Below are 20,608 nucleotides of genomic sequence, written 5' to 3'. Positions count from 1 at the left end.
TGTGGGTGCATGTGAATGTGTGCCCGTGTGTTTCCTGCATATGTGCAGATTGTGTGTACATGCACGCACATGTGTGTACACAGGTGTTAAGTGTGTGCCTATGAATGTGAATGTGGGTGTGTGCTTCTGTGTGAGTGTGCATAGGTAAGTGTGGACATATGTATGGTTTATCTCTGCACCCAGGATGCGCTCCCAGTGCCCACTTTCTGCGCCCGCCTTTGAGGTTAATGCCAGGACTCCGCTGGGCAAATGCTGGCAGCCGGAAATAAAGCGGCCTGGTTGTCAGGACCAGTGTTGTGCAAACTTTTATGTCAAGAACAGCCTGAGTTAAGGCTGAGCTGGGAAGTTTGATCATCTACCAACTGGCTCGCTGACAGTCTGCAAAGGCAACACACAGAAGCTGCATCCTTGTAATTCAAATTTTTGCAAATCGAATGGTTATTTAGATGCACCACAGGACTTGGGACTCTGAGAAGCTTGGTGAGTCCTTTGTGAAGCGCAGCATCTTTGCTAACAGCCTTTCCCAGGTGGAATCTGGATGGCAGGGTGGGGAGCGAGTGGAGGTCATAGCTTAGGCAGAGTGGGAACCCTCGCTGTGTGACCTTGGCCTGGCGTGTTTTTCTCTAGGAGTGGGTGCTGCTCACTTGCACACTGAAGGGAGGGAGACTGGCCTCCCGTGAAGCATCTGCTTTGGGTTTGGGGTTCTCGCTCTTAGCAAGACATTTGTACAGTCAGCTGCAGGCATGATTCGGGTATAAAAGCTTCGACTTGATGATGCCCGCATGTTCCTCTATTTGGGATGCCTCCAGCAAAGCTCTTCTTTTCAAGGATTAATTTTTGCCTACTGGGTCTTTGTAAGCAAGGCAGTCTGGGTGTCCTGTGCTGGGTGCTGGCCTTTGGGCTATGTGGGCCCTGAACTGATGGGTTGTAATGTCTAAGAGAACTGCAAGTTTTGCTTTCCTGGCATTCTCAAAGCCTTTATATTGTCAGTGCTTGGATGCCCCAGCAGCCTAAGTATCTTGGGAGGCTTTTGCAGAGGGCTGGGGTGCCTACAGGGCCTGTGAGGGTAGGGAGCCTGGCATGACAGTCTCTTTGGGCAGATAATGGGCCTTGCCTGAGTCCCTGATTTGGGAAGGAATATCCCAGCCACAGAAGCCCTTGGAAACCTAGATGCCTCCATTGTACAGAGAGAGAAATTGACATCTGAGTACCAGGAATGAGCCTTCAGGCCCCACATTTCCGCTGGCTACACACAGTCTGTGGGCAGGGCCCAGGTTCCCACCTGGGGCTCAATGCAGGCTGCCCAAATGGTGGCCCCCATTCAGCCATCCTTGCACCAAGATGTACAACTGATCCTCTTAAATAAAAACATCCTTGACATGACATGGGAGCGATCTGAGGCCTCGTTTGGCAAACCCCGCCGAGCAAGGTGCCTGTGGTGTGGGACCGCAGTTCCTAGTGTTTCTCTGGGGCAGACCTTGTTGGTGCCCTTGTGCCATCTTAGAGTCAGCGAGGCTTTCAGGGGACCCTTGGCAAGGACACCTTGTTGCCAGGTGGGCATGCCTGGGCTGGGGTGTTCCTGAGACGGGTAGAGACCTCTGACTCTGCTGTGAGTTTCCCGCCTGACGTGGCCGATGTGGCATTTTAGCCTTGGTAACTTCCCTGCTCAGTGCATGTTCTCCTCCCTCCCGAGTCGCCTGAAAGGCTACATTTGAAGCCTTAAAGGTCAGGCCTGGTGCTGCCACTGGTTCCAACAAACAAACAACAAAACAACCCTCCTCAGCCCTGCCCCCAACTTCACTTATTGGAAAAGAGAAGTGAGCTGGCAGAACAGGCATCCATGCAGGGGGCCTCTCCCAGATGGGCATTTCTCCTCCCTGTGAGCAGAGGCTGGGTGGGAACCCAGGCGTCTTCCCTTCCTTTCCTGGACCTGTCAGGCATAATCTAGTGTCTTTCACTGAGGGTTAGCTATGACCTTGAACGCCAGAAGCCTGCTGTGGGCAGAGCTCCGCTTCTCACCTATCATTTGGGGCCCTTCCTGGGCTGGCTCTGGCTCTGGCCACTAGCTCTTTGACTAGACTCCAGCCAGGCCAAGCCACTTGCAGGTCCTAGTAGGAACTCTGGCCTCTCTGCCTCCTGGCTGTGTCCCTATTTTAGACTGGCCTGCTCAGCCTGAGTATTGAGCCAAGAAGCCTTCCAGATCATCCAAGGAGCCTTCCAGAGCTCCCTACTCCTTGTGGGCCTTTCCTCCAACCTTGTGCCTCCCCCGACTCCCAGCTCTGTGCTCACTTTGTAAGGGCCTTCCAGGAGTAAGGCATTGACCTAACTACTAATACTTCAAAAGCTGAGTCCAAGGAATGGCTGCTAGGAAAAGAGGCTGCTTCTGTGCACACCTTGGCAATCCTAGCATATTAATTTTTTTCATCATGGTTAGGCCCTCTGACAGGGAACCCAGAGGTGGGTACGGATAGGTTGTCATCAAGGACCAAGGCTTCACCGGCACTCTGCTTGGTTGGTCTTACTTTTGGTGTGGCTGTCTGTCCTTGACTGACTTCCCTCATGGCAATAAGATGGCTGCCACAGCTCCAGGCATCACATGTACCAGACATTAGGAGTAAAACAGGAGATGTTTCCTCTGAGTTCCCCTTAAAAGAAGGCTGGGAAACCTAAACCTGAAGCCCCTAGCCAAATTCCCCTCACACCTCATTGGCTAGCACTGGGTCACATGTACACTCTAAACCAATCACTGACAATCAGGAAGGTACATTGTGATTGGCTCAGGCTAATCAGGATTTACCCTTGAGTTAAGGATGGGGTCACCTTGGGGCTGGAGGCAGCAGAGATTCTTGCAGACTTGCGTTTTGCTAGCGAGAAGAGGGGTAGTGATAGAACATGGGGGAGCAGGATCTGTTTCAGGGTCAGACAAGAGGACTGACAAGAGGAAGGAAGGGAGAGTGTTCACGTTTGAGGAAACATTTGTAAAGGAAGTAATTTTAACCACGTCATCAATCACTGTGATCTGAGCCCCAGGTGCTGTATTTCCCATGTGCTAACAAATGAAATCAATTCTTTTTTAGTCCCATTTCACAGACAAGAAAAATTGAGGTTCAACAAGGCCAAGTGATGCTGAAATCACACAGATGGTGAGTGGTGAAGGCAGGATTCATACCGCAGCACTTGGGTCTGAGCACTCAGCCACTGCGGTACACAGTCCTTCTACAGCCCACCTCCTCCAGAGAGCCTCCCACACAGGACCCTCAGGGTACCCCACACTCCTGCACTCTTCCATCACTCCTGTCCCTCTGCCCTTCTTGTCTCAGTTTCCTCCTACTCCACCTCAGCCCTCTCCAGCTTACTGTGGGAATCTGGACAAGCCACAAGCTCTCCTCCTCCCAGCCTCAGTGTCTTCAGCACTCCCAGGACCCTCTAGAGTGATGCATTCTTCTGCAGCTGATGACAGTGCTCTCCTGCCACCCCATCTGCAGAGCTGCCACCTCTGTCCTGCCCTTTAAGCTGGTGCTAGGAAGACCATGGCCAAGGGGGCTGCTTCTGATCGGCGTAGTGATAGGCCCAGGAGGGGATCTCTGCCCTTAGGACGCACGGCACCAGGGCAGCAGCCATCTCCTTCCATAGAGGTTCAACAAGCACTTCTTATGAACTGAACATGGAGTAAGCCTGAGAGAGGTTGGGTGGGCTGCACAGGGCCCTGCCAGCCCTAAGCAGGACCCCCCCTATGGTCTGGCCGGCCTCTGCCTGTCCCCTAGTGCTTGACTGGCAGTCGCTATTTCATGAAGCCTCCTCTGACTTCCCTGGGCAGGTCAGGGGCTTCCTAGGTGCCCCTGAATTCTCCCCTATTCTTTTCCTGCAATAGACCTGCTGCCTCCCCTTCCAGGCTGCATGCCTGGAGGGGGCGGGGGTCACAACCACCTGTTGTCAGCCGGAGCTTCAGGCTAGCACACACCAAGTGCTCACAAAATATTCGCTGAACTGAGAGTCAGCACAGATGTCTACAGGTCAAGCTGCTTATGTTTCTTCAAGCTGGACCAGCTTTTACAGGTTCTGGGACAGGTTTCCATGTGGCCCTGGGTTTGTTGTTGTGACAGGACAGAGGCCACCTCACTCAAGGGCTCTCTTACAAGGGATGCCCCAGCTTGGGGACTGCCTCCTGGGGGAAAGAAATGCAAGTGAGGTCCAGGACTCCATGGGCTGTGTTATTTAACTGGGTGGGATAGGGCCTGGACATCAGCATTTTTCCAGAGCTGCTGCAGATGAGCCAAGGTAGAAAGCTACGGCCATAGAGAATAGGAAGGTAAACACAGGAGCCCTCCCCCTGCCCTGCTCTGCCTGCAAGGAGAACTGAGGCTTCCAGAGGAATGGGGTGGGGGCCAGTGTACTGGTCCTGGGGAGTCTCCTGGCCCTGGTACCTGTGGGGCCAGCTGTTCACAGGTGTCTGTACATGTGGCCAGTGGCTGGAGTGTGCAGCCTATTTCAGGGCGATCACCTGGCCGCCTCAGCCCGCTGCCCTGTCCCTTCCTGACTTCCGCTCTGTGTTGACACTTTCTCGGGCCTCATCTGCACTGCTGACCACTCCATGCCCCTCCCATGTCTTAGGACCTGCCTCCTGATGGCCCAGCCCCACCTAAGTCCCCTCCCCAAACCTGAGCTGTCGGCGCACAGTCCATGGGAGAGATCGTCAGGGAGGAAGAAATAGAAGCGAGGCCAGAAAAACGATAACCACACATGAGTGGTGCACTAGGCAGTGTCTGAGGGGTGATGAGATGCAGGCCTTGGCGGGCTGGGGGAGGTGGGGTGGAGCTCCTGCTCCAGACTGGATTCTGACAGGTCCTCTCAGGGTCCCCAGCCATTCCTGAGGCCTTGGGTGCCCCCGCCCCACCCCAGGTCAGGGCTCTGGGGGCCCCAGGGAGAGTACCAGGACCCATGTTTCTCTGAGAGCAAGCGCTGATGGGGAACAAGGACAAGGGGTGGGGGAGAGGCTTGCCCATGTGGATCCAGCCTCAGTTCTGCAAGCTCCAGGCAGGCCCTATCCATCTCGTGCTGCTGAGCTCTGTGAGGCTGCTGCACCCCTGTGTGCTGCCTATAGGAGCCCATGACTGGGGCTCTGCCTGCCTCTTGCCCCACGGCCCCACGTTCCCTGGCACAGAGTGGCTGGGGAGGGGTGGCGGGGAACAATCCCAGAGGCCATTAAGTCGAGTGATTTACATGGCTTCCGAGCCAGCGCTGGGGGAAATATATTTCACAGGTGATTTCCAGACTGCTGGCGTATGCAGGAGGCCATTACTCTAAAACGCAGAAGGGTGGGGACATCACGGAGCCATCTAGAGGGACCCGGAGCCGTGGGCTTTGTTGGCCTCACTGCACCATCTGCCTGCTGCTTGCAGGAAAGCATGATCCAGGGGATGGGGGTTGACGAGGGGAGGAGCTGGGGGTCATAAAGAGCCCCATATGTGACTGTGAGTCATTTCGTTCCTCAGTTTTCTAATCTCTAAAATGGGATCCTGTTTTCTATATTTTATGATTGTGAGCATGCATGCATGCATACTCAATCACTCAGTTGTGTCTGCCTCTGTGCAACCCCATGGGCTGTAGCCCGCCAGGCTCCTCTGTCCATGGGATTTCCCAGGCAAGAATACTGGAGTGGGTTGCCATTTCCTTCTCCAGGGGATCTTCCTAACCAGGGATTGAACCCGGGTTTTCCTGCATTGGCAGGCAGATTCTTTACCACTGAGCCACCTGGGAAAGCCATGATTGTAAGCATAGAGCAGGTCAAATGCCAGGGCAAAGGTGACCGCAGGTCAGTGCAAGGGGGCCACACGGCTTTTGGACAGCCTATGGGTTTGGTCCTACCTGAGACTCCTCCTCGGTTCATCCTCTTCCAGACGGTGCCTCCCCCGCTGCGGGCACATTTGTTCCCTCCACAGACACTCGCCACAACCTGCCGTTCATTCATTCTTTCCCCGCTCGTGAGCATCTGCTGTGCACCAGGCACTGATGGGGACAGGCAGACAGCAGTCTGGGGAGGTGATGTAGACAGAGGACATGCTGTGTTGGGAGGTGACAAACACCGTGGAGAAGGGACAGGATGAATTTGGGAGAGGGGTTAACTAGAGGGGGCAGATCAGAGTGGGCCTCACTGAAACATGAGGAAGACCTGGAAGGATGGGAGAGTGGGAGCCACATGAGTATCTGAGAGGAGAGTGTTCCAAGCAGAGGAATGGCCAGTGCAAAGGCCCTGAGGTGGGATGTGGTTGAGCAGGAGGAGGATGGGAGGTGGGGAGGTCAGAAGGCAGCAGGGACCTGGACAGGCTGGGCCATTAAATTAGCATGACTTTGAACTGGGCGCCCCGGGAGAGATGTGAACAGGGGAGCACCAGGGTGGTGGCTGTGGTGGTGGTGAGACATACCAATGGCCTGGGTATGAGAAAGGAAAAGGTGTGTCAGGAGATGTCAGGCAACTGGCTTGAGCAGCTGGAAGGACAGTTTTCACCAGGTAAGCTGGAGGAGGCTGGGGAAGAGTCAGTCCAAGGGACCAGCAGGTATTGGACACACTGAGTTTGAGATGTGGACTAGGGGTCCCAATGGAGAGGTGTCAAAGCTGGATATGCATGTGTGCCTCTGGAGAGGGCCTGGAGGAGCTGAGCCTCCCAGGCTGGGTGCCGAGGACCAAGTGGAGAGCCCTGCTCTTTGAACCCTTAGTTTCATCATCCGCTGACTGTGGCCACTCTCCTCCTCTTCCCCCCACCGTCGGGAGCTCTCCATCCTTCGCTCACCATGTCCTTAGGACGGAGTGCTGCAGGCATCAGTGTGCGAGCAGCCTGCTCGGTGGCCGTGGTCGGTCTGTGGTGTTCATAGGGCATCATCCCGTGCCGAGCTCACCGCTGAGCCTTCCTTGCACGTGCTGCCCCCTCTGTCTGAACTGCCCTTCTGCTCTGCAATGCCGCCTTTACCTGCCAGAGCCCTAGGTGGGTCAGACCCCTTGCTGTGCAGTCCACACCCCCACCGGACTCCTCCCTTCATGTACTGAGTCTGGATCAGATCAGATGTCTTCTCTGGTTGAATTCCAAGTTCCAGCCTGCATCTGCCCTGCTCACCACTGTGTCCCTTCCCCGTGTCCAGCCTGGAGCCTGGCTTAGTAACTGTATACATGAATGAATAAGTGGGGAGTGAGGGAGCTAGTAGGGATTTGTAGAAGGTTGGAAACATCTCCAGAGTATTTTGTCTGTGGTAAGCCCTGCTGAGTTAGCCCACCTGCTACTCGTCAAGCCAGCTCTGAGGACGACACAGGTTCCCCGGCAGTGGCTCCTCTTGGGGTGGCCGCCACCCCGGGACTTCTCAGGGGGACGTGGGGCCGCTAGGGTGGCACCTGAAGGCCCCTACTCGCCGTGTCTCGCAGAGGGAATTTACACTGCTTACGGATTCACCATAGAGTGTGGAGAGAAAAGGCAAACGAGCGCTTGCATTTGATTTACAAGCACCTTGGCTTGCACTGAGGAGCCCGGAGCTCACTAGTGAGGAGCAGGTCCCAGAGGAAGTGGGCATCTCCCCTGTCGTGGGAGGGATTGGAGGGAGCTAGGGCTGTGCGCTGCTGAGACATTGTTCCTGCAGCAGGGTGGCTTTGTTGGGGTAAAAAGAAGGACTCTCTGATTGCCCAGCTTTGGCTTGCCTGGGGAGGCAGTGAGGGCCCTGATTTGGAATGGACCCCTTCTCTATGGTGGAAAAGGTCATAGATGAGGAGTAGCCCTTACGGCACCCTATTTCCTAAATCTTGGCCGTTGAAGCCCACTTTGGGATTAAGAAAGCTGGATCACCTAGGAACAGAGCCTGGGCTCTGGAGCCACCCTTTGCAGGATTCAAATTCTGGTTGAGCACAGACTAGCTGTGTGGCCTTGGTCGTTGTCCATGAAGTGGGCTTGAACCAGTTCGCACCTAGCCAGGGGTGCTGTGAGACTTCAGTGAGCTCACACAGGAGCCCCCAGCACACAACAGGTGCTTTGCATCATCAGTTCCTTTCCCCAGTGCTCTACCTACTGAAGTCGGAAGCCTTTTTCCTGCCCTCCCCTCCAGCCTCTCCCCCACTGTAGAGAGAGGTAGAGCGGGGCGGGGGGGTGGGGCACCAATCTGGTGATGGGAGGATGTTCAAGGAAATGTATCCCCAAGCATTTCCAGAAGACCCTTCTTTGCTGTCCTGCAAGCGAAGTTCTTCAGGGAGCTTGGTGAGGGGAACCAGACTGCAGCCCCAATCTAATGCAAGGGTCAGTAAAGTGGAGTAAGGACTATGGGTTTGAGAGGAGGGTGGGGAGAAATCCAGGAAGACTTCCCACCAGAGGTGACTTGGCCAGGTAGAGGAGGCACAAAACCAGAGAACAAAGCTGGCCACAATGAGTTAAGTTCTTTTCTGGTCTTGGCTCCACCTCTCTTTTGCACCTGCGTGTCCTATGGGGCCCTGCCAGCTTCCATGGAGTAGGGGGTGGGATTTCTTCCCTGAGAAGGAATAGAAGACTGTGAGAGGGGTTTCTGTCCTCCTCGAGGCAGGAGGCCATGTCCAGGACATAAATGGAAGACGGCTATTTGTGGCTCAGAGAGGATTTGACTCATGCTGGAGGGTGGGGAGGAGGTACGTGAAGGGAGATGGGATGTGTGAATCACAGAATCCAACCGGAGTGGTTGAGGACACGTGGATAGGGCCTCTCTTGGACCTCCAATCAGGCTTCAGCTACTGGCGTGGGGCAGGAGCAGACCCCTGGGGCTCCCAGGTTCCCCCCTACCCTCCTGGTGACCACCACAGGGACCTCAACACTACTGGCCACCTCATGAGAACAGGCTTGGGTGTGGCTCTTCCATCACTGGACCTGGCGGTGTCAATATACCAGCCCTGCCTCCAAGAGCCAGCCCCACTGAACCTCAGTGTGCTAGGTTGTTAAATGGGTCTGGTCCCTTTTGCCTTGTACCTGACTACCTGGGGGAACATGCTGGGGAGAGAAGGAGGTGCTGCAGACCCCCAAATGCCCACGATCCATGTCAGTGAGTGGGGCAGGTGGCTCCAGGCCTGGGGAACAGATGGTGGATCCTGGGCCGAGTGACTGTCCATACCCTGCGTCCCTGGCCTGGACTTTCTGTTTTGCTCTAGAATGCCCTTAGCTAGTTCGTGAGCTCCTGTTGCTCACTGCTACATCCCAGCTCTAGATTGCTGGGAAATTCATAGACAATGACCCCAAGTCTTGGTACCTTGGGAGCCCATGGGCCTCCCCAAGGGAGTGGAGGTGGGTGATAACTGCAGTCTCTGCGGTTTGAAAACCAGCGACTCCTTCAGCCCACAGATGGAAACCGAGGCACAGAGAGGGGGATGGGTGAGTCTGCACAAAGCATGTGGACTTCAGCCCTGGGAACCAGAATTCCAGGTGGGGGAGAGTGGGTGGAGGGCCAAGGTCCTGGGCTGTCCAAGATGAGGACAGGGTGACAGGGATGAGTGAGGACAGCCCCAGATCTGCCCGCACGTCGCTTGCTTCCTGGAAGAAGTGGCTGCGCCAGCACCCAGCCTTTCTGGGAGAGCCATGAATTATGCACAGAAGCCACAGGCCTGGGCAGGCCCATCATAAATGAGCTTTAATAATTCATACGGAGAGGAGCCGGGGAAAGGGAGGGCCTCCTGGGCTGTCCCTGGGGCAGCCGCTGTGCTTCTAGCCCTCCCGCAGTCTGCGCTGCGCACCCCACCTGCCCGCTCCTGTGGCCGCCGCGTGCGGGCTGGGCAGGACAGCAGGGAGGTCGGAGCCGGCTGGGGAGGTGCGCTTGTTCGGCCAAGGGCCTCTTCTTCTAGGCTGGAGACCGGGGGCCTCCTCCCTTAGGGCTCCCGGCGCAGAGGGGGCAGTAAACAAGAGCAGGTCTGAGGGAATTTTAGCTAAAACAATAACCCCTGGAGGGCACCGGCGATCAGTGGCTGCTGGGAGGGTACCACTTAAAATGGGAGGAGGGGGCACGGTGGACTTCCCTGAACAAGGCAAGAGGGGAGCCTTGAGGACTTCTGAGAAGAGGCTGATCCAGGCCAAGGGAATAGCGTGTGCAAAGGCTAGACAGGGACTAGAGGAGTGTATTCAAGCCACAGCGAGGAGGCCAGTGTGGCCTGAGAAGCAAGGTCAGAGAGGCCATTGTAAGTTCAGCCCCTGAATGGGCTCTGGGTGTTGACTGAGGAGGCACACTGTTCAGCAGGACACTCTGGCTGAGTGTGGAGGTGAACAGCCTTGGGGGGGCGTGGCGGGAAGCGGGGGTTCCAAAGAGCCGAAGCTGAAGACCAGTGAACTGGCGATTCCACCACTTGTCCTGGAAAGAGATGACCGTGGCCCAAGCCAGGCGGGGGGTCGGGGAGGTGGTGGGCTGTGGGTGGGTTGTGAAGGTGGAGCCCACGGCACTTGCTGAGATGGGATATGGGTATGAGAGAAAGCGGGTTGCAGGTTACCCTGATGCTTCCGGCCTGAACCAGAGCTGAGATCCAGGGGTGTGGAGAGAGGGAGGAGAGGGTTCAGAGGGAGGGGCAGGGCCTGGGTTTTGGGCCCACTCAGTCTGAGAGGCCCATTAGGCATCCAGGTGGACGGGCCGTGCCGCAGCTGGGCAGAGCTGTGTGCTCATCAGCCGCGTGGCCTTGGGCGCATTGCTCAGTTGCTCTACCTCAGCTTTCCCCGCTGAAGACCAGGGATGATGACCTAACTGCTGTGAAGGTAATTCAGGCCCGGCGAGGTGGGCACGAGGCCTCACTCAACCCCTTGGAAACAAATCCCCGAGTGGCCTCTGGAGGCCCCAGGCCACCCCTCCTGGGGCAGAGAGGGAAACGGAGACCTGGAGAGTCCAAGCCAGAGCCGGGTGTGGACCATAGAATGGGACCTGGCACATGGCAGGGGCCGGAGGAGATTCGGCCTGGGGGCTGCTCCCTGCCCTGGCCGAGCCCACAGCCTGGGTCTGGGCCTCAGTCGTCCGCTGTTCCGCAGACCAGCGGCCCCCTTCCTGCTGCGCACCTTCTTCGTCTCCCTGGCTCCCTGGTGCCTCTGCTAGGCCCTCTCCTATTTCTGCAGGAACTGCTCCCACTGCTGGCAACCCCAGGCCAGGCCTGCAGAGGAGGGTCCCGCTGAAGGGCTGCTCAGGAGCCCTGCGGCTCTGGGTGTGACAGTATCGACACAATACTATGTTGCTCCAGTTCACTTTCTAGATGAGTTAGCTGAGGCCCAGACAAGGGAAAGGATGTCACCAAGGTCACACAGCTAACCACATCAGAGACAAGTCAGGCTCAGGTGGGCCTTCCATGCTGGCCTCCTAATCTCCTCTGGGAAACCTCCTTCTCAGCCTGCCTGTTGCTGGCTTGTCCCAGTCCTTGTGGTCCTCCCTGGCTGCAGGAGCCCCTATGGGTCCTCAGTCTGGCCCTGATGGCGGGGAATGAGGCAGAGTGCTGTGGCCTCTTGCTGTGTGAGCCTGGAACACTGTTCACCCCTCTCTGAGCCAGGTGGACTGCCTGGCTCTCCCAGCCCTGGGTGATTGCGGCTCCCTGCTTCCAGGCCTTCTCCCCTCCCCCCATCAGGCTATTAGGAGTAAATACTGGGCTGGACCGGACGCCCTAATTAAAGTGAATGACTGTTCACCGGTAGTCTAAGTGGGGAGGCACAGGCTTGCAGCCTCTCAGCCAAGAGCTGATTGGAAGGAAGGCTTTCTTCCCAATGAAGAAAGGGAAGGGACAGCCCGTAATTAATAACCTCATTAAGGAGCAGTATTTGGGCAGGGTCCCAAGACACACATAGTCGAGACCGATGGATTTGGACTAATTTGAGCTTCAGCAGCACCAGCCCCTCCCCGGCACCAGGGAATCTCTGATGGTCCCTTGTGATAAGTGGGCTGCCTTCCTCTCTGTGTACATTGGATGGGTAGGTGGGGGTGGGGACAGTGCTTCTGGGTAACAGGAGCTCCATGTTACTCACACTTAGGAATCCCTTAAAGTGAAGTCACTCGGTCATGTCCAACTCTTTGCGACCCCATAAACTGTAGCCCACCACACTCCTCTGTCCATGGGATTTTCCAGGCAAGAGTACTGGAGTGGGTTGCCATTTCCTTCTCTAGGGGATCTTCCCGACCCAGGGATTGAACCCGGATCTCCCGCATTATAGGCAGACGCTTTACCATCTAAGCCACCAGGGCTTTTTTTTCCTTAGGAGTACCTTAAGCTGAATCAAATCTGTGGAAGATGAGCTGTCCCTTTGAGTCTGCATCTCAGCTTACCTGCTTATGAAGACGTGGATGGCTAACCAGGGAGCCTTATTCCATATGACTTGGCTGAACCATCATGCTTCCATCTCCCCAGGCTCCAGTGCAGCCCCCAACCCACCATGGTTGGTGCAGTGCCAGGCCAGCGCTGGCTGGTCTACACACCTCCAGGCACTCTGGCCTCAATGGCTTGGAGTGATTTGACCACTTTGCCTCTCGAGAGTGAATGACCTTGGCTACACTTGCCCTCTGTTCTTTGGAGGCTGTGATCCAATCAAGGTCAGGGGCCCTACTCTGGGCTTTGAGCCCCAAAAGATGTTGAGACCCAAGAGTCTTCTCTCCTGAGCAGATAAGCAGGAAGGACCCTCTGATCTTAGAGGCCCTGCCTTTTCCTGGGAGTCTCCCCTGTGTCAGGCGAGGTCTCTTAGGTAGTGTAGGAGGGGGCTGCGGCCCACCCAGAAGCCCAGTCCAAGGAGGAGACACAGCCATCCCACACTTCATGAGCGCCGGTCTGAGGAGGGGGACTGGACTGAGGGGAGGACAGCCCTGCTGCCCGGATGAGACTATGCGCATGTGTGTTGGAGCAGTCATCATGGTTAGCATCCCTTCTGTGGGGCAGCGGTCTCTTCCTGCTTGTCTTGGGTCCTGGAAGGTGGACAAGTGGTGAGCTTTATCTCCATTTTCCAGATGGGAAAACTGAGGCCTAAGAGGGCACATCTGGTCCAAGGTCATGGTAGAGCCAAGGCTGAATCTGGGCACTCAGTCTAGGTAGAGAGGGATTCCACTGAGTGGTCAGGGAGGACTCCTCGGGGGAAGTGGCTCTGGAGATGCCACAATCTGGGGTGCAGTCTGGAGCTTCCTGCTGTTGGCAGCAGGGCTGTGGCCTAGAGGAGGGGCTGGCCACATCCCAAGCCCTCTTTCAGCAGGGGCCACTACTGCTCTCTGAGCTTGGGGTGGCCTCTCCTGGCTGGAATGGGGAATGGCCTCCTTGCCCCCTTACAAGTCATCTTTCCCTGCGACAGGGTGAGCATAATGCCCAGGCCCTCTGGGCCAGCTCTCCTGGGCTCTTTTCATGTCTCTATCCCTCCCATCTCTCCATCTGTCTCTCTAGACCACCACCCAACTCCTGCCCTATGTTTTCTTTCCCCTTCAGAACACTGCGAAGGCACCAAGGTGGGAGGTGGCAGGCCAGCTGAAATAGAATAATTAAATAGCACTTTAATTTAAATCATTGCCTCCCCCAGAACTAAGCGAATAATCGGCCAGTCTGTCACGGGAGAAGCAGGAGACCTGTGGGCCCCCACCACGGCCAGATTTGGTTCACGTACCCTCGACAGCAAGCGGCCCTCCCCGCACCCCTCATTGCCCTAGCCCAGCCCTGCCCTCCACTCCTCCAGCCTCACCTGTTCTTCCCCCCTTAGCATCTCCCCCTCCACGATGGCTTCCCTGCTTGAGCTGAGCAGGGAAGGCCTCAGACCGCTCTTAGGCCCCCAGTGGATGGGGTTTATCCAGGCAGCCTGCCTGGTGGAGGCAGTCTGTAGCAGGACTTTGGTGGCAAAAAATGCCTCCTTGGGAGTGGTGAAAAGGCCTGCAGAGGTAGGTGGGTGTCTGGAGACCCTCAGCCCTGGTGGGCCTTAGCCTCTCCCAGGCCTTCCCCTGTCTGCTCTTGAGCGGAGCCCTCCCCCTTCCCTCTAGTCCGTCTGCAGGGTCCAGCCGCCCACACCTAGCCATGCCCTCTGAGGGTGAACCTGCAGTGTCACCTGTCTCTGGTTTTTTGATTTGTTTAATTATAGATGAGTTTTCTGCATAATTTATTCCAAAAGCCTGGATTATACTGTACAATTAAATCACATTCTGATCAACAACTTCACGTATAAAATTAACAACTGGCAACAGTTTAAACTGTGCTGCGGCATCTGCACGCAGGCTCTTCCCCTCTTCCCTCTTCACTCCTTCTCCTCCTCCTCCGGTCCCTCCCCTCCCTCCCCCACCCCACCCCTCCCCCCCACCCCTCCCCTCCGCTCCCCTCCCCCTTCTCCCTCTGGACAAGCCTGTGCAGCTGGCCTCAGGGCTGGGCGCCCTCACCCTGGGTGCTCTGTAGTTTGACCTGGGCCTCCCCAGCCTTATAGCTGGGGTCTCGATGGTTCTGTCTGCTAAAGGGGCCCTCAGCCTCAGTTCCGCACCCCACACATGGATGATTTTGCTCCCCTGCCTGATGATGACACCTCCTCTGAAACGTGCCTTGGAGACTGAGACCCAGAGAGCGCCACAGCACCTAATGTCATCTTCCTGCTGGGCTTGCCCTCAGCCCTCTAGCCCTCGGACACACACGTCTTTGCCCCGTGCCTGCTCCCTGCCTCTTTTAGTCTGGGGAGCAGGGGGTTACAGGGAGCTATTAGGGAAACCCTATTCCTAGCACCCTACCTCCATGCCCCCTCCCCACAAGCAGGCAGGGAAGATTTCCTAAGCACTGGGTGTGGGAGAGGGAGTCTGAATTTGCTAAGCTTCTAGCTCCCAGGGGACTGGCAAGTAATAATACTGCTCGTCAAAGTTGCCCTGTGGATTTGGCCCTGAAAGTTATTCAGCTGATCATTACCATCCCTGTTTACAGACCAGAAAGCTGAGGTTCCGAGGGGCAAGAACTTTCCACGTTCACACAGACAGCTTGCAGAGGTAGCCTCTCCCTGAGGCTTCCCAGAGGCTGCGCCGTCCTTGGGCAGGTGGGGTCATAGAGCTGATGGAGCCAGGAGGACGGGTGGGCCTGGGTTCTCTCTGTAGAAGATGGCTCCTTGCCAGGGGGCCTCAGTTTTCTTATTTGTGAAATGGGGGCTCAGTGCCTGTACCCTGCTAGGTTCGGGCACATTGGAGGACACAGTGGTGTGAGGCTGTCTCCAGCCTCTCGTACCCACCCCAGGCATCCTGCCGGCTGCAGTCCCTGGCTGCACGTGCCTCCTCCCAGATGCTCTGTCTCCTCACTGTTGTGCTAATTTGGCACTTGGAGACACTTGGCAATGAGCAGTGTCATCTCAGTGAAGAGCATGGAAAATCACAGGGATGTGGGGAGCCAGCAGGTGGATCTGTCGTGTTGGGACGGTGACCCATGGGCCACACTGTCTGGCCCGGGAGGCGGTGGCATATCCAGGCACTTGGGTTCAGATTGTTGGGACCCCAGGCAGGATTTGGTCAGTTTGCCTTTGACCCAGTGGAGCCATGGGTCCTAATGTCTCCCCCATCCTTCCAAAGGCCCCATGCCCTTCTGCTAGAGTGTGACTGGGCCTGGCCAGGGTGGTTTCTCTGGCCTCTGGGCAGGAATACTGCAGGTACACATTTGACTCCTGGCCTCCTTGGTCCCATGTGTTACCCTTGGGGCCAGCACTGGGGCACCAGCCAAACCCTGGAGCCCCCAGATCACATCTCTGTGATGTGAAATCAGTGATCTGTCACTTTCTTTTAAACTCTTGGACATGTGTTGCCTTCCTAGTTGGGTTTGGTTTAGGTAACAAATCAGAATATCTTGATTTCCATGGCATCGTGATGATGATGGGCAATGCAGCTGGGGTCTACCCAGCAGACCCACTGTGCCAAACCAAGGGCTAGAGCCATCCCTAGACCCCAGGAGGGTGTGCGTGTTCTGATGTGGTGTGGGTAGGCCAGGCCCCTAGCAGCGTCTAGAGCTGCTCAGCTGGGGGTGGGGGGGTGGTGGAGGGTGGGAAGACGTGTGTGTGTGTGTGTGTATCTGTGTGTCTCTGTGTGTGTGTGTGTGTGTGTGTGTGTGTGTGAGAGAGAGAGAGAGAGAGGAAGGGAGGGAGGGAGGGAGGAAAGGAGGAGGAGAGAGAGGGAGAGTGGATGTGGATATGGATGTGTCTTGGGAAGAATTAGACTTTATTCTGAGATTTAGTTCTTTAAAAATTTTTTGTGTGTTGCAGTAGCCTTTTTTGATGAAATGATGGTGATTATAATAATGGTAACAATAGCAATGTGTTGTCTGAGCAAAATAAAAACTTGGCATCCATGTCTGCTCTTTCAACTAATTTTTCTTTACTTATCTGTGAAATTCTAGCACCAAAGACCTATAGATACACTAGAAAAGAGTCAACAGCCTGGGGTCATATCAGTGCTGTGCTGGTAAATGTTGACAGTTCACTCTCTGGGGGAAAAAAAACTGAGATTGGCAGCATTTGCAGATTTCTGGGCTATGAGTATTTCCACTACGGTTATTTCAAGCTCCAGAGGTGAGGACACTGAATGTAGAGTTGGGAGGAGGTGCGTACTATCGGCTGTTGCTAACTCCAACACACCCCTGGGTCAAGTTCACCACTTTCTGGGTGGATGACCTTGGGTGGGTCACTTTTAAAGCCTCTGAGCCTCAGTTTACTCATCTGTAAAGTGGGGATGGTAAGTGGGGATTTGCTTCTCTGTGAGAATTGACATGCTGGCCCCACATCTTGTACATCATGGGAGCCCTTTCTTCTCAGGAAGATGGTGATCGGCATTCTGTCCCCTAGACCAGTGAGTGGCTGAGGTCGGGGTCAGGCCCAGGGCAGAGCTAACAGTTCCCTTGGAGATCAGTTCCTTGACCTCAGCCATTCATGTGCCACCTGCCTAGCTGGACACAGGACTGTGCGGCAGCCCACCTCGACATTAGTCAGCCCCCCAGCCTGGGCTCTGTCTTAGGAGCATGAAACAGCCACCTGCCACACTGCCCTTCCTCAGCCAGGGCCAAGCCATCAGTGCCTGGGGGACAGGAGCCAGGGGCCAGGCAGGCTGTCCATTCTCTGCTCACTTTGCTCTCCCCCAGCTGGTGGTTAAGACCTCATCACCCTTCCTAGCCGGGCCTGCAGCCTGGCCTCCCCCAGTGCTCAGTGTTCACTTTTTCCCTGCAGTGGGGAGCAGAGGTGAGCATCAGGCTGTGGCTTAAACCAGCAACAAGCTAAAGCTAATACCTCTTTCTTTTGATGTTGATTTTTTTTTTTTTCCATCACAGTCCTGACATTCAGCTTGGCAAATTGCAATTAGTGATCTGCCCGCCTCCTGATCTGAGTTCCCATGCCAACCGACCCGGGCACACACAATGGCAAGGGCCCAGCCCCCAGCCACAGGGATGTGGGGCAGGGGGCTGGAGTAGAGAGTCAAGCTCCTCTGACCCAGAGAGCTGTAAGAGCCCTGGCCCCGAGCAGCACTGGCAGAGGTAGGGGAGGCTACCGGACCAGGGCAGGGTTGGGGCCAGACTCAATCTCCTGGATCACATGGCTCCTGGGGTACCCCTGCAGGGGTGGGGGACTGGCGTTTCCCCCACCCTTACATGGCCTCCTGGGATGTGCTTAACCCATGGGCATATTTCAGTCTTTCTGAGAATTCTCCTATGAGCCCTCCCTGGAAAGGCCTTGTTCTGTGTCTGGTGGGGACGGTAAGTTGAGGTGCCTTTCAGATGCATTAGGGTGGAGACCTTGATCACAGTAGAAAACGCTTTCAACCATATGGACACTGTCTTTCCAGCCAGCAGCCCTTGGCCAGGGCTGGTGTGATTTTGCTCACCTGATCTGCCACTGCGTGAAGCGGGGTTACAGGTTAGCCTCCAGGCCAGCTCTTTCCCCAGTTACCATCCCGGTTCACGAGTATGGGCTGAGAACATGGGGTCTTGTGACCGCCTGTCCATCCTGTCCCCTCATAAAGATTGCCATGCAGCACCCTTGACCCTCCAGTTCTCATGTGTGCTTCTCATACCCTACAAGGCGGCCCCAAATTATCCCCACTCTCTGGAGGAAGACAGACTCAGGTGGATTAAAACAACCTCGGGGTGGCACCAGTGCAAAGGAGACCTGCTCAGGCTGGCGGCTCAGGTGGAGGGCTCATGGGGCTCGCCAGGTCCCCAGAAAGGGGCGGGCTGGTCTGAACTGGACCTGCGGGTGGATGGTTCATGTGGGGCATCCAGCGATGAACCTCTGTTTACTAGTTTGCTGGAAAGGTGAGGAAGCCATCCATGGCCACTGTTTAGAGGAGGCCCCAAGGGGCAGGGACCTGCCCCACGTTACGCCGCAACTCTCGCTCATCTGCCCTCCCCTTGACCCAGTGCCACCCAGCCTTGGGGGAAGGAGGCTCTGAGATGCAGCAGACATCAGGCTCACTCACGTCCCCTCCTCCCTGGTGTCCTGAGTCCCCAGGTTCAGAGCAGCAGCATCAAGGGCTGCCTCTTTATGGTGAAAAATAGTCTCGCTGCAGGCTTCTCAGAGCCACTGGACTCCCTGAGTTGCATTTAAACTCTAATCTGCTCCCCTCCCTGGCCATCCAACAGTACGTGAGGAGAGCCTGGGCCACCAGGTCCAGACTTCAAAGGGAAAGAGAGTCGTTCCCAGCCTCTGTTTCTTCTCTAGTGAAAACGGGGTTCTGAAGGGGCGGCTGCTGTGGGTCACCCCCAGGTGGCTGGGGCGGGGCTGCTCGAGCCGCAGGCGGGTCCTCCTGACACTTCTCTCCTCTCTGCACGCAGGGTGCAGCACTGGGCCCGGCGCCTGGAGCAGGAGATTGATGGTGTGATGCGGATCTTTGGGGGCGTCCAGCAGCTCCGCGAGGTAAGCCCGGTGCCACTGGCTCTCCCTTTAGGGACCCTCTTCCAGCTGCGAGTGGGGGAAGGGCTTCAGAAATGAGTGAAGAAGGCGTGGCACAGCTGAGGACCCGCTGTGATGGGACATGTGGGACCTATCAGGGCCGGAGTGGTACCTAGTCGGCTCTGATGGGGAAATGTCGGCCTTTTCAGGAGGGTGAGGTCTGTGTTTGAGGCAGCATATGGGGTGGGAGTCCAGGCCCTGGCGGCTCCAGTGGAACGTGGTTGTGCACGGAAGCCAGAGGCACTGTCCTTGCAACGCGTGGGGTGGCCAGGCCGAACCGCCCCGGAGAGCGGTGCTGCCCGCTCAGGGTGCTGCATGCAGCAGGAGGTGAGTGGCAAGCGTGTGCTTGGCGAGATGAGGGATCAAGGGGCGGGCGGGTGATTGATTAGGCGCGAGCAACCACATTCATCCTGGGAGATTATGTTAATGTTTGAAATAGTGATGTGAAGAGCAGGCCATCCGTCACCCCCAGAAGGCTGCAAAATGTGTTGCTGTCAGGCCACGGGCTCCGGAGCTGTTGCTCTTTATGTGGAAATGCGGAGTCTCAAAGACCTGAGCTCTTGGAGTGGTCGGGGTGGGGCTCCCAGGTATGTGCTGGACTTGAGGAGTTCTTTGCTGGCTGCCTGGGCCAGGAAGTGTGACCAGAACTGAACAGGAGATTAATGGGTATCTCCTGCCAATGGTTGGCTTGGGAACAGCAGATTAAGTGGGATTATCATTGGGGGATTCAGCCAAGGGTCCAGGCCCTGGGCTCGGTGATGAGATACTCCACTGTGCTCCTGTGTCCCTCTTGGTCAGGCCTAGGTTAGCAGAGGGAGCGTCTGTGGGGTGTTGTCTCTTGCACCGTGCTCAGCTTGTAGCCAGTACCCAGGAAGTGGGAGTGGACATGGGTGTGTTGATGTCGGCTGTGGATGTGGGCCCTCTGGCATAGGATGGGGCTGATCAGGGGTGGCTGTCTAGGTGGTGACTTAGTTGGGAGGTGGAGTCTGAGTCTGGAGGCCTAAGCCATTAGCTTGCCAGGTGTCCTTCCCCCCAGCCCCTGGGGCCCAGCCTCTCTTGAGCGCCCCCTTCCCTGGTGGCTGGGCTGGAATTGCAGTAACCCCCATCCTGCTCTCTTCCTGTGAACTCTCAGTGACTCAGCCACGCTCGGAGGCCGGCAGAGCTTTCCAGAGAAGGCACGGTAGGAAAAGCTGTCCCGGAACAGAAGTCAGTTTCTGCTCAGGAATAGCACCCAGTGCTTACTTGGTTTTCAGTGGGCACTGCCCAGTGCAGCTTGTGAGGTTAATGAAGACACGAGAGTTCCCTGGAATGTGTGTTGTGTGCCTTTCCAAGCTTCGTGTCCGGACATAAGATGTACCCCACAAAAGGAGTGAGCCACGCGCTTCCAGCCAAGAAATCTTCCGTGCTTTCAATCCTCAGCTCAAGGAAATTGTTTATTTTATAGTCACGGGCAGCTCAGACCGTAAAAGTGTGCTACTGGGGAAATAGTGTACATGCTTCAGGCCGGAGACATGGGTCTGTCTGAACCATTGAGCTTCCCGGATGGTGCAGACCAGAGATGGACCCGCTCAGTGAACCCACTGTGTGCTCCTCAGCAGGTCCTAGACCCTCTCTGATCCTCATTCTTGGTCCATGGCGTGGCTGGGAGGTCTGGCTGGAAGGAGGTGGTAAGAATGGGAGTGGACAGGTTGACACAGATATGCTCCTTTTCTAGAAACCAGATTTGAATATTCCTCGCTGATCATTGTCAT

General features: G+C 56.1%; 1 protein-coding gene across 2 annotated transcripts in view; it reads left to right on the top strand.

Moving 5' to 3' along the window:
• Window positions 1-18,745: 18,745 nt before the first annotated feature.
• The window catches only part of CACNA2D2 (calcium voltage-gated channel auxiliary subunit alpha2delta 2), a 112,769-nt gene continuing 110,906 nt past the window's right edge, over window positions 18,746-20,608 (top strand). For both annotated transcript variants that reach the window (XM_040247070.1, XM_040247069.1), the window contains exon 1: window positions 18,746-18,821. In XM_040247070.1, the coding sequence (XP_040103004.1) occupies window positions 18,786-18,821 (36 nt within the window). In that variant the 5' untranslated portion in view covers window positions 18,746-18,785. The remainder of the gene's footprint in view (window positions 18,822-20,608) is intronic.

This window comes from Oryx dammah, unplaced genomic scaffold, assembly GCF_014754425.2.
Source record: "Oryx dammah isolate SB20612 unplaced genomic scaffold, SCBI_Odam_1.1 HiC_scaffold_9, whole genome shotgun sequence".
Lineage (NCBI taxonomy): Eukaryota > Metazoa > Chordata > Mammalia > Artiodactyla > Bovidae > Oryx > Oryx dammah.
Note: the sequence above shows the minus strand (reverse complement) of the source record. Positions and strands in the feature narration are given on the sequence as shown.